The sequence below is a fragment of the Pollicipes pollicipes genome, unplaced genomic scaffold (genome assembly GCF_011947565.3).
Source record: "Pollicipes pollicipes isolate AB1234 unplaced genomic scaffold, Ppol_2.1 Scaffold_4295;HRSCAF=5057_pilon_pilon_pilon, whole genome shotgun sequence".
NCBI classification, from domain to species: domain Eukaryota; kingdom Metazoa; phylum Arthropoda; class Thecostraca; order Pollicipedomorpha; family Pollicipedidae; genus Pollicipes; species Pollicipes pollicipes.
Genome location: NW_023596461.1, coordinates 39,912,038 through 39,925,773, shown reverse-complemented (window position 1 = coordinate 39,925,773; position 13,736 = coordinate 39,912,038). Strand labels below are relative to the sequence as shown.

At 48.0% G+C, this 13,736-nt stretch overlaps 2 protein-coding genes across 2 annotated transcripts in view; one reads left to right on the top strand and one right to left on the bottom strand.

The window, feature by feature from the left end:
- The window catches only part of LOC119096948 (FERM, ARHGEF and pleckstrin domain-containing protein 1-like), a 43,668-nt gene extending 40,947 nt beyond the window's left edge, over positions 1–2,721 (bottom strand). The window contains 1 exon segment of the mRNA XM_037219951.1: positions 2,442–2,721. The gene's annotated coding sequence lies outside the window, so the exon portion shown is untranslated.
- Positions 2,722–3,367: 646 nt separating this feature from the next.
- LOC119096947 (eukaryotic translation initiation factor 5A) lies at positions 3,368–11,337 on the top strand. The gene is made up of 5 exons (XM_037219950.1): positions 3,368–3,447; positions 4,904–5,200; positions 8,858–8,989; positions 9,314–9,380; positions 10,839–11,337. Exons 2-4 carry the CDS (start codon positions 4,919–4,921, stop codon positions 9,377–9,379), a joined length of 480 nt encoding a protein of 159 aa, XP_037075845.1. The 5' UTR covers positions 3,368–3,447; positions 4,904–4,918; the 3' UTR covers position 9,380; positions 10,839–11,337.
- The last annotated feature ends 2,399 nt before the right edge of the window (positions 11,338–13,736 follow it).

Genomic DNA, 13,736 nt, shown 5'->3' with positions numbered 1-13,736 from the left:
GGACGAACGCACAATCACCAAAACCTGCCTGCTGCCCATTCGCTTCTGGCACTTTGGAAGAGGTGTTGTCTTCACCGCTGCACTATTGGTGCCACCAGTTCCACCCAGTCCTGTCAAATGCCCCCCAGCATCATCTGGTCCTCTTACTCCTCTCTGGACTAATACAATACTGCAAATTTCCACCAAACATTTCAGCTTTGCAGACCATGCATGATGGCTTATATTTGCTGGAATCCATTGATATCACAGAATAACCAGTTGACTGCAGCCGGCCACCACCCAGTACCAGCTATCCTGCACCCGCTTCCACTACCTACACCTTCATTTAACCACTACCCCTATCCTTGCACCCTCACCCAATCCCCATGTAACCCAGCATTAACTATGTGTAGCATACAATGTAACTGCCTAACATACCATGTAATCATCCTGCAACCTAACCTTCTTTCCTGTGAAGGTTGGGTAACCACATGCCAGATAGCCTAGTGTCAGTGTGGCAGCTCTGAAACCACGAAAAGTTATCATTCCCTTTGTGAAATGCTCAACACATTTCCCAATGTCATACACTTTGTAATGTAAAAATGCATTACAGAACAGAGGATAGTTAATTTGGTGTGATTATGAACCATTTTGAGCAGACTATTGTGGGTATTTAGTACACCCAGAAAATGCAAATTCAACTGGCAGGAACTGGAAAATATTGCAGATCCTCTGGTCATCAAATGATCTCCACCTGCCTTCAATAGAACATTTCACAGTTGAAGATACTGGAGCATCAGATATGATAAAGCAAGCTCACTTATGATTACTAATATGCTTTTCAAGTGGAAAAGATGGTTTGATTCCACTGTCACATGTCGCACAACATTGATTGAGAGCCAACTGATGGCTATTAGATCTGGAGATTGTGCTCAGAATGATATGATATGAATGTGATAGATATGAATGCCTGGAGCCTAATTATAGTTTTTGGCCTTGATTCCTGCATAGCTTACAGAATTGCAGGATTTCAATGACATGATGTCATGAGTACTAAGGTTACTTTGAAATACCTCCCCAAATATACCTCTTCCCCCATCTTTGCTGGGGTATATCTCAGAAACAAGAGAAGCTTAGGTCTTGAGGACAGGATTGTAAACAGCACCAAAAGTCTTCAAAATGGCTCTTTCAGTTCAAAACCTTACATTAATATGGGATACTCCTCTGAAGCCAAGATGTTGAATGCACCATTTGGGACAGGATCTGATCTGCACCAAATGCCCTGTTGACTGGTCCTGCCATCTTTTGCAGACTGATTCAGCACAGCAGCAGCATCACTGTAACAATTTTAACTTGTGTACACTGTAGATCTGAGGGTCCAACTGATATTCAAAGACAGCCTGAGGCAAAAGTACTCCAATATATTATTCACTTATTCCCAATGCAAAAAAACAGTGTAATTTGGCCTGGCCTGAGTTCAGAGCCCATAAGTGCAAGATTCAGCACACAAATACCGCATGGGTGTCCAGCAGTGGAACTATTGCTGCAACAAGTTCAGCACATGTATGCTGCAAATCTCAGTGGTTAGCATTTGGCAGTCACCACCATTTTCAGAGACTTCATTCATGGCATCCCATCAAGGAAGTATTGACCAAGCACATGCTGAGAAGATGCGCAGTGCGGCACACATGCATATGTGGGGGCTTATCCTGATTTCTCAGCGTGGTGGCCATAGGACAGGGGTACCACAGTGAGGGGGGGGGGATAAAGGGGGTAAGGGCATGCTTTGGCCTTGTTTACTTTTTGGATGGCCTTTTTCCTGAAATCAAGACATTTTATGCCTGAAATTACCAAAATTTTGATCCTTAAGGCCCCTATAACTGAACTAGTTAAAAAATCAGGTTTTGGCAGCACTTTTTATATCAATACAACCATTTTCTCAATGGTGAGGCCATCACTATATGTAAAATGGCCTTTGCTCTAAATCATTACATCCAATGCCAAGTTGGGGAGGGAACAGGAGCTCCCTACCCCAGCCTTTTGTATCACAAAACCAAAGTTCCAGATAAGCCTGCTTTGGGATCATACACTACCTGGCTAGATTTATAGGACTCCAGCATGAATCAAAAGCATCCTGGTCCTAATACAGAGATCCTCCCTTTGAATCAAGAGGGCATGTTCTAGGGCAGTGATACCCTTTGCTGGATAACCAAAATGCTCTTTTTGGAATTATGAAACTGTCAGCAATGATTTACCTAGAAATAAAAAAATGTATATGTGTAACTTGATAAGGGGGAATTATGATGCTTATGGAGCTGCCCATCTCCCTGTCCCTAGGATGAGGCCCCACTTTACCCTAAAGTCCCCAGGAAAACCCTGCCCCCCCCCCCCCCAAACCTGCAATGCCCCCAAGCAGGAATGCTATCACAATTGCAAGCTTCAAGGAAGCACACAACACTCACTGCAGGTACTCTTCATCCAAGGTCAGGCTTGAAGCAGTTTGGAGCCCAATGTTTGCTGGTGAGCCTACAATTGGGAAGGTAGCACAGGCGCAAGCCTCGCACAATGCACTAAAACGCCTAATTGAGAAGGGTGATCGTATCCATCCAAGCAGCATCCACCTAAAATTTTAGCGTTCTAATGTCCTCCACGGTGTTTTATTTTAGTGTTCAACCAAAAAATTCGGCTGACGGGCGCAGCAAGCACGCACAGCACACCGCCACCCGACCCACACGCGCCAGTCAACAAACAAGACTGAATAGGTACGGCGGACACGGCCTTGACTAGATGGATGCGGCAAATGCACCAGAAAACGCGTCTAGTTTGTGTGCAAACAAATCATGCCTCGAAAATTAACAAAATAATCGATACGGCTTAAAAAAGCGAGTGATAATATAATCAGCAACTGTCTCAAGTTTTTTTATTATGTATATATCTATATAAAACTTGCGTGTCATCAATACGAGGACAGCTCTGCCATACGGGTCATTCGTGTCATCAGGATTGGTAACCCATTTTGACCCGGCCCGGCTCGGCGCATTGTTGAGATCCGGTGCAGTGAAATGATATTGTTCAATACCATCTGAAACATGCATGGTCATGTAATAATTATCATAAACTCTTCCATCCATAACATGATCCCACTCCTCAACCAAGACACCCAAACTTGACGGAGCGATAGTGATGCTGTAATCGAACGGTTTTTGACTTCCTGACAAGCTAATATGGGACACTTATTGAAATATGTAGCCTAAGATTAAAGGTTCTGACGTAGTATTTGTACTTTTCAAAAAAACATTGTTTTCAAATTTCACAAACAAATATGAATGCCGTCAAATAATGGAACGTCATTTCGCCAACATTAGCCACTAGGGCACTTCCGGTTGATGATTCAGCTGACTAAGGGAACGCCTTGCGCATGCGCCGTCGGGTCCTCTTAGCGCGTCTCGACCACGTCGGTGGCAGCATGTGAGTTTATATGGGCGTTGTAGGTACCCTGTGGTGGAATCGTGGACCAGTGATCTCTCAGTAGATTTTGTGGTTATTCGCAGCTGTTGTATTATCCTTATGTGCATGCTCTTAATCGAATGGTTGCTTAAATGTGTATGCTCACTGCGCCGAGTTTGTGTGTTGCAGTGAACATCGACAGTGATTTGCGCAACTTTCGCTGCTTGAAGAGTCAGAACGCTTCTCTGTGCATTCACTCACGGTATTTGTGTCAGTGATTAGAAGTTTCTTGCTCCATCGCATTATCTGTTCCTGTTTAGGAACAGTAATTAACTGCTGTTTGTCTACTAGTGGCTGTTGTGCAATCATCAGCTTGACAGCCATATATAAATAAAGAAGAAAGGCTTTGAGCCCCTTGTATCTCCTGGCTTGTTGCTGATGCCAGTTAGTGTTTTGTATTGCATTTTAGGAGTAGTTGTAGCTGCATATATGATATTGAATATGAGACTTGAATGCCAGTACTTGCATTTCCAGCTGGACATGTGGGTTCATGATGTAGGCAACCGTCATCCTAGGAGTTTGTTTTTTCTGCCCTTTTTGTGTTCCTCTAGATTTTTCAAGCACTTGATTTGCATTTACCACTCAAGTCCTGCTGCCATATTCAGGAGAGGCTGAGACAACACTCAGTTGGCATGACATCTGATATACCATGTATATTTAAACTCTTAAGAAATTGACAAGCATTCCATAGAGACATAAACCAACTTGAGCTGCCTGGACTACCTGGGATGCAGTGGATGGCTTGTCTAGTGTGTGGTGCCTGGCCTGTCTGGTGTATGCTAGGGGGCCCATCTGGTTTGTGCAAGTATTGAAACTTTATCCATATAGGTTGTGTGAGCAGCTGCATGCAAGACCAGGCAGAATGCCTAATCAGGCATTATCAATAGTCACAGAGCAGTTTCCTGTAATGTATGTAAACTGGTGCCATTGAATGGTCTGTGAGATAATTTCTCATAAACACAATATGCCTAACAGTAGGTATAAGGCAGGGCCAGGTTCAAATCTTTGTTGCATGGGAAGGCTGTGCCTGTGGGAATGAAAGCACCTGCCATAGATTCAATAAAGATCTGAATCATGGAATCTGATTACTCACTTGATGTTATGAATTGGAAAGTGCGCAGTATGCTGTCATTGTGACTGCATGCTGTTTCATCTTTGCACAAATATTGGCAGGTTCATTTGCACCCTAAGTACAGAAATTATTGTAGCATAAGGTTAACTATGAATAAGTCTGGTTTGTTGTAGTCTGTTAAATCAAAAAATGAAATTATTGCCAGCATATCTTGCCATGATTTACTATGTTTCAAGTTATGAGAACCTATTTCTGTTCCTGAACACATGTATAAAATGTGTTAAGTTACTTAAGCCTGTGAGTATCACACTGCAGAGTGGTAAATAATGTTGTTGTTTTTTTCAGTCACACCACAACATCATGGCCGAAATTGAGCTTGATAATGACTTTGAGGGCCAGGGTGACTCTGGTGCTTCGACCACATTCCCCATGCAGTGCTCAGCTCTGCGCAAGAACGGCTTTGTCATGCTGAAGGGCCGTCCCTGCAAGATTGTTGAGATGTCAACCTCCAAGACTGGCAAGCATGGCCATGCCAAGGTTCACATGGTCGGACTGGACATCTTCACTGGCAAAAAGAATGAGGATATCTGTCCTTCCACCCACAACATGGATGTCCCTGTTGTCAAGCGTGCAGACCTTCAGGCAAGTATTGTGGTGCATGTCAATATTTGAACATGTAGGTAGGCTTGCATTGTTTTTGCTATTGCTTGGGGCTGGGGCATGCAGTATACATGGAGGGGTGGCCAATCCTGCATTTTCCCATCATTCCCAAAGACAAAGCTATTTCAGCCGTCTAGCAGCTTTGGTGGTTTCAGAAAGGAAATTATAGCTGACCATCTCAAAATGGACACTGAACCTCCTGGAGCATTAGCCGATACTCCCACATGGTCTGATAAGTTTGTACATGAATTAGATAATCATAGTGCACAAATAATAATATCCAACATAGCTTGAGGTAATGAGGCCAGGTAATTGGACAAGCTAGTCTGCCTTTCCAAATGGAAAATTTGTGATCCTGCCACCTGATGTTCCATTCATATGCTTTACATCACCCTCTTACTGGTCAAATGATCAGCTATTTTTCATATAACGTATTGTGTTACCACACCGTAGCTGGTGGCACAGCCGGTGCGCTGGCGTATTAAAGGGAGTGGGCCACATTTGTAGGGCGTATTGGCCTGGATAGCTATCTTGAAGATCACTTGGTGCAGTCCACAGCTCTGCCATTCTAAGATCAAAACCCCTTAAGTTTTTGAGCAACACACCTGCCAAGATGTGGAGACTCTTACAAGGTCACCCAGGTATCTGACACCATACCATCATTCAGCCTGCCATTCTGTTGGGCAGTGCCACAATTAATGCTGGGAAAATAGAACTGTTTGGTGGTTTGCATTTGAGATTTATTAGCACAATTTCCAAATATAAAAGCGGTCATTGTGCTCTCAGTGTTGGAAAGGTACAGCAATGCAATCAAACAATGACATGGGGAGCATATTTACTTATTGAGAATTCATGTCAACAGCAAGTTTCCACTTAAAGGTATACCACTGGTTATCAGTGAGAGTATTTCATCATATCTGATGCTTGCTTGAATATCTTCAAGTGCAGAGCATTATTGGTGTTAATGCTAGTGCCTCAGATGTCATGAATCAGTTATCAGTTTGGTAGTTTCAGGGTCTGATTCAAATTACTTCAGGATTGGTTGCAAACTGAATCAATTCTGAATGAAGTTGGGTTAAGCTGAAAAGTAAATTTACACTTAAGCTGATGTGGGCATGAACAAAGATTTTGTAGTGTAATTTTACTACACTGGGGCTGTGCTCAAGTCATGTCAAATGTAATGAATTTTAGGGGTTATCTAGGATAAGCCCCAAGTACTGATCTTGGATCTGCGAAGAACTGGGTGTGTTTTCTTCAGAGGAGGGGAAAATGTGTAGTTTTGCCTGAACTATTGAGTTAGCACACACTTAGATCCTGTAAGGATTCCTAATATTTATTGTAAACCATCTGGCTTATGAGACCATGATCACTGCCAAACCCCCATCCCCACCCCCACCCCCACCCCCACCCCCACCCCCACCCAAGCTACACACTGATAAAGAGCACCATGTTATTGCATCTTCTACATGGGGTATATGAAAATTGCTGCAGGTCATGGCAAGTGCATTGTAATCACAACATTTTAGCTAAAACCTTGAAAACTGCTTGTTTAAACTGGTCTGCATTGTTTGTGGCTGATTGTCATGGTGGTGAAACTGATCTTGGGCATGCTGGTGGGTTCACTCAATGAGTCCACTGCCCACAAACCACCATTGCTACAAGAACATAGAGTAGCTGCCACACATGGGTATCAGTGGCAGCAAGCATACCTCATCATAACTTCATACTTCTGTGCTGTTGGGTGGAACAGAATAGGTGGAGCAGTGCTTTGTCCCCAAAGGCATGGGCTTGCTCCCATGAATGGGCTCACCAGAACTAGACTGCCTGTTGGAAAACAACTTGGTTATAGATTGCATAGTGTTTACAGGAATACAAAATTGTTTGGAGTACTGTGTTCATGCTCTTCAGAGTTCAACTTCCTTTCCTCCTCCATTCAACCTCCTTTTGCTTCAGCGACAAATATGCAATTCCCCTGCCATCTTGTTTTGTAGGTTCCTGGACAGGTTATGCAATGCCACAAAACTTTGCATATGGGAAATGGATATGGTGTTCAAATCTATCTTATTTTTGTGCAGTTGGTGCACACATGTTCATGCTGAAGAGGTTCTGGATAATCATGGTGTAAAATATTCCCATCAGCCTTGCATGTCCTCTAAGCAGTTTTGGTGAGATAAGTGTGTGGTTGAAATTTGTTTGCACTGATTAAATGATTATGCTATGACATGCTTCCAGTGCTCAACCAAATGGCAGTATGAGATAGCATTGGAGTCATGGTAACACATAGTAGCCACACACTCATTAACTTCCTTAATAATCAACTTTGCAGGTAGGGAAGCAGGATACCAGTGGCATTAGAGCTTGCATTGCTCATAACAACAGAATTGCATTCCCTCAGAATTTTATGGGCTTAGATACTATGCTGTAACACCTCACTAACAATCAAGCCATGCAGGACTGCGTGTTACTCGGAACTCGTGTTTGTGTCGGCGTTTCCATGACAGCAACTGGATGGATCATGTGATATGGAAAAAGAAGCAAGCTGGCAATGATGACCAGATGTTGATTTCACACTGATGTGATCTAAACAGCTGCATTTTGTCTGATAGTTTGTGCCATAGGGGGTGTTCTGGGACAGTGCCACAGCTGGGCACCAAATTTCACATGGTCATGTCTGAAGTATATGAAACTTGGTACATTTTGTCATCAGGTGCATTGTTTTCAGCCAGGTCACAAGGTCAAGCTGTAGGTGTCAACCTTTCTGTGGTCACCAAACACAGCCCATTACAAAACTGGGTAAACAATGACAAAACAAAAATCAGTGTGTCTGGACACCAGAATTAAGTTATCAAAAACTGGCACTATTAATTTGTAATGACCTTGCTGATGAGAAATGACCAATCAAGGCCAGTGACCTTGAACATGCCTGTGCGTGTTGTAATTGGGGTCGTCTGCATGCCCTAAGGTTCAAATTATCATAACCACCTTCAACATGCATGACCTCCAGATATGATATGCGTGCATACATTGTGGGTGCCGGTAGTGTAGTGGTTAACGCGTCTGGGAAACCAGAGGTACCGGGTTCGATTCCCCGCGGTACCCGCCCGTCCTGCCAGGGTGAGGGGCAGGTGACACTATATAGCCTGAGCAGCTGAGTGCGTCGTAAAGCGCCAATGACCCACCCACCTAATTCATACATCTTGCTAAATAAAAGTGGTCGCCATTTGTGGTATCTACCAGGGCATCCAGATGACCCAACAATAAAAGTTCTTATCAGTTATGGCAGATGAGGGCATTTTGTACATGGTACAATTTGTCCTGGAATGGCCCATATGCTAAGCATCATAGCATGCATTTAGACCTGGAAACCAGATTCCTCCCACAAAAGCACACTGGTTTTTGCTGCTCTACAGCAGTGTTTGACAACATTTTGGGCGTTTTTGGTTATGTGATGAAACAACCAATGTGAGGCCCCTTCAAAGGGATGCAAAGCCCCCACCCATAGACCCAGCTGTATATAATGCAGAGTAGGGAGCACATATTTCAAATGTTTGGCTGTACCATTGAAACAACATTGTTACGCGCCAGATGTATTCTCTGCATGCCTGGAGGGAAGGCTTTACTTTCTGCTTCTCCCTACAGCTGATTGATGTTGAAGATGGTTACTGCACTCTGATGGACGACAAAGGCGAGACTCGCGGTGATCTGAAGGTACCCGATGGTCCCCTGGGACAGCAGATCCAGAAGGACTTTGAAGATGGCAAAGAACTGCTGGTGAGCAACTCTTTACCCTTGAAATAGGAAAGCGAGGTCAGGGTCATGAAAAGCCTGTCAAATTCTGGACAGCCCCGATTTGTTTATTGCAGTGTTAAGCTACCCTTTCCAGTTTCATAAACATTGCTGACGAAGCTCCTTCCCGCTGTACACAGATATCAACCGACGGGCGTGTTATTTTCGATCGGAGCATCAGCATGGCAGCTAAAATCAATTATTTTCTCAGCCGTGATCCAGCGAAGCTGCTTTACTTTAAAGCAAGAACAGTGGATGTAAGGGGCCGCAGTGTCGTACTTTTGCTAACGGGCCGTATCCCCCTTGCAGTGCACTGTATTGAAGGCATGCAGCGACGAGGTCATCATTGCCAGCAAAGTCAACAACTCTGCCTAAGGTGTGAGGATGCGCGGGCGGAGCGCGCGGCGGCTCGGCTCGGCTCGGCCCGGGCCCGCCCTCGGGCTTGGCGCTGGTGCGGGACATGGGCCAAACGAACGCGTGCGGGGCGAACACACTGTGATGGCTCGTGGCAAGCTTGTACATACATATTAATCATCGGCGTACCTCGGTCGCTCCTTCCATCTCGACCGCCCGAGCATGTGCCTTGTGGGTCTGCCGGACCACCTGTTATTGTCGCTGGCTCCAGCTCCGCTCGTGGGTGCGTGCCGCCGCGGACGCCCGCCTGCCGGCCGGAGGGGTGCGCCGCGCGCCGCGCGCCGGCGGCGGGGGATGCCGGGCGGGCGACCGTTCCGTGTCCGGCCGGTGCCGTATTTATGGGCGGGGGGCGGGGAGTAGTGGGGCACGGGACGTCCCGTGTTCGTTCGTCGCCCTGGAACGGCGCCGCGCCCGGGTCCCTCGCCGCGCGCCCCCGCCCGTCCCCGCGACAATACTTCTCTCATTCCTTCGTGGACAGCCTGTTACTTGTTGTATGGGACTGTGGGGTGCTCTGGTTCTCCTTACGGAAATAAAGCCCGACGCGCAAGCTGCTTGAATGACCGGCTCGTGACATGGAAACGCGACCCACATACGTACAGGCCGACCACCTGCCGAAAATTATTTTTACGTCCTGTGTACAGTTGGGTCGTTCCATTGTAGTTTTATTGGCGTGTGATTTTTATAACGTTATTACCGTCTGCTCATTAAGTTCGCTCCTGTCTCGAAACCGGCGCCTCGCGTTCAACGATATGGTCTGCTCTCAAAAGACTCGCTCATCTAACCCATTATGTTGTACCTCAAATTGCGCTCTGAAATCATGTTTTGCCCTTGCGCTGTTTCTGGCAGTTAATAAAGGATTCCATTTTGGCGTGGGTTCTTGTATGCGTTGCTGGTGGAGGTTCCCTGCATGAAGACGATTAAGCTCCCCATGGAACGCGGACGTTACATGGAGGTGGTGACCCTAGACGTTGCATGAAAGCGCTGACCTCATGCGTTGCGTGGAAGCACTGAATCCAGACGTTACATGGAAGCGTGCACCCCAGACGTTATAGGGAAGCACTGGCTCCGGACGTTGCATGGAAGCACTGACTTCAGACGTTACATGGAAGCGTATGCGCCAGACGTTATAGGGAACACTGGCCCCAGACGTTACATTAAAGCGCTGACCCCCGCCCTCCAGACGTTGCATGGAAGCACTGACTCCAGACGTTACATGGAGGCGTGTACCCCAGACGCTACATGAGAGCACTGACGAAGCTCAGATCCACGCGTTTGCGACCTCCGTTGTAGTGCGGCAACTAGGAAGGGTAGTGATGTTGCACGGATGTTGAGTTTGGTCTGACGGACTGATGCGGCCCAGCCGGTCGTCTGGCGAGGGCGAGGTCAAGCCCAGCTGATGGCCAGGACTATCCGTTCCCAGTCGACGAGCAGCGGCCGCCGACAGCCAGCCACCCGACCGCCCCCAGCCAATGACCATGACCGTGCGCTGCTGCCTGCCGCGAGCGTCACCAGCGCCCGGCCGGAGCCCGCCCCGCCGCCGACCAGCCGCCGCGGCCCCGGGCGGAGGCGTGACCGACCCCGCGCGGGAATCGGTGTCCGTCGACGAGACGCTGGCGTCAAACATCCGGCGCCTCCGTCCCCGTCCGGCGGTCGACAGCGAGGACACGGCCAAGTCATTCCGCGCGTCCGGCTGCTGTGGCTCTAACCGGCATGCCAATGGCCGTTGGCGTGCGCTTCGGCAATGTTCCGTGCGATTGAAACTAACAAGCTGGCCGCAGCGCAGGTTCGCTCATTTTAGTTCAATTCCAGCGAAAGTTGTGCTGTGTGCCGCAAGCGGAAGTCTCCGGCGGCGCAGTGCGATTGTGGTTATCGCATCTCGGTGGCGAATGTGTGGAATACACTCGAATCTCGGGACTTACTCACGTCGCTTGGTCAGCCAGGAACAAGTCACGAGCTGCTCCTGCGTGAGATTCGAAAGACCTGGGAGCTCCGGCTTAACCGGCTTTTCAAAGAAACTAGACTGGGTGAGGATCCCTGCATCCCAGGCATGTGGCCCCTTTATCCACGGCCGATGGTTGTAGCGTGCAATTTCCGACGTCACGTGTGAGCCGCGTGATTCTTCGCAAGGGAAAACCCTTAATTTGCCTGAGTGCCGACGTAGCGTGGCAATTTTGTCGTATGTGCAGCTGAAGGTTGCACAACAAACTACAGACGTATAGGCATTTTTAATTCAAGGCTAGTGGTTTCTTTGTGTTTTCACCGGGAATTGGGTTGGGGTCCCGCGAGGCATCCTGTCGACTTATGTGCGTAGAAAGTTGTTGCACCTGCCGCAAGCTAAGTGCTCGGGCAACGCTACTTAAGAAAATCCATGGTAGGAGCGACATACCACCCAGGCATTTCATTGGCCCAAAGCGAATAACTGGACCTGATCACGTAATTCTAGGTTCAAGGCCCTGGAGCTCATCTCGCAGCAATAAAGTGCAGCGACCTTAAAAGACGGATCCCGAAGTGAACTAGCTGTGGGCTCTGCGCTCTCGCGTGGCCACACCAGTCGTGCATGCCCGCCGGCAAGACACGCCTCAGTGTATGCCGCGCAGCTGGTTACCATCAGCACGGCACTTGCATTGAAGTCGGCGACGGGATCCTGCACGTGAACATATCTGCCGACCTCAGCGGCGTTGTGGCTCTGAGGGCGATGTACCCGCAGGGCCACACTGCGAAGTATTTGAACATGCCGCACTCTACAAACACGTCAGCAGCGTGTGCTGGCGAGGGAAAGCAGCAGTGATATGCTGGATTCCAAGCCGTGCGGGAACCGCTGAGCTAGATCGGGCCGCGTGCGCCGCCCGCACGTGTTCTTTACCAGCATGCGTTCCCCGACGAGGAATTCTTGCTTCTGTTACGGAATAGGTAAACAAGCAAATGTCAACGGACTTGGGTGGCAGGGCAAACGAGGCTTATGGGCGGTGAAACCATGGCTGGGCCTGCGAACATCGTCATGCTCCGAGCGAATGGGGCCGAACATTCGATGCAGCATAGCCGATGGCCTGCCCTCTCCAAAACACGGTGACAGTAGGTCAGGTTCAAGGTCACAACAATCAAAGCCGACCTAAAAATCGCCGCACACGGCCCTATGTGCCGACAATTAATTGGACCGATCACCACCAGATGTGCTCACCATGGCCGAAACCTATCCCGTTCACAGCATGACGGTTGAGAGTTGGTCACAGGTCATCAAGGTCAACCATAGCGGCCCCAACTGGTTGCAGACAGCCCCAAGCGTATGATATCGATCTTCAAAATGAGCCATTCCATTTTGCTCGGGTTGACTGCTTATCGTTATAAGGACACGGTAACTGGGATAGGTTTAAGGCCAATAAAATACCCGTAACCACCATTGTCAACAGCAGACCTCCAAGCCTCGACCCCATGATACCGATCGCCACAAAACTGAAATCGATCGCCAACTCATCCTTTCTTCACATTAAAGGGGAAATAATTGAGCAAGCCCTGTGTATGATCAATCCTCAAAAAGCCTTGGCCGAAACCTACCGTGAAGCTTCCCTGAGCGTGAAGAACAACTGAACGTCTCATGGTGACCTTGGGTCAGGTTAGAGGTTTCCAAAGCGCTTAAAACCGACAAAGCTAGCTTCAAACAGCCCCACGTTCCCGCCTATAGGGTGGATGACCACAAGGCCTTCACGTCTCGAAGCGTGATATTCAGTAAACCATCCTTTGCTAATCGTGGTGATCTTGGGTCGGGTCAAAGGGTAAAAATGCCAGAAAGTCAAAATACTTTAGCTTCAGTGGCCTGCCCAGTTGACTGGGTGCTTTTCTGGCGTCAGCGCCCACGCTGAGAAGCGCTGTATATGGTCTTGATAGCGCTTTTTGCGCCGGCCTCGATCGTAACATCTGATCATGAAATTATGGGTCACCGGCAGAACTTTGTGTCAAAGGTGTTACGTGCCGCAATGTCCAACACTGTTCCGCCCTCTGACGCCCGTGACCTTTAGCGCGGCCACTGCCACTGGCCGCAGGCCATCCCAGTCGGGGGTGAGTCGCGAACGCCAAAAGCGACCCGAACCCGCCCCGCCACCGGTGGGCGGAAAGGCAGGTCGGAAAGTCTATGCGCTCTAACCAGCTGGGCTCTCTTGACGAACCAGAGCATCTGACGGTCGCAAAGAGGGGCCACTCCCTAATCGCGCGACTTCCCGCCTCCTCTGAAAATGTTGAAAAATGGAAACACTGATAATGCATGTCAATGCACGTTATACAGGTGTCATGATTCATTTACAAGGCATAGGAGTACTGTGGCCGT

Coding starts and splice junctions, on each gene's coding strand:
- LOC119096947 (XM_037219950.1), top strand. CDS start 4,919: ATGGCCGAAATTGAGCTTGATAATGACTTTGAGGGCCAGGGTGACTCT. Junction 5,201..8,857: donor TCAAGCGTGCAGACCTTCAG/GCAAGTATTGTG, acceptor TTCTCCCTACAG/CTGATTGATGTTGAAGATGG. Junction 8,990..9,313: donor AAGATGGCAAAGAACTGCTG/GTGAGCAACTCT, acceptor TCCCCCTTGCAG/TGCACTGTATTGAAGGCATG.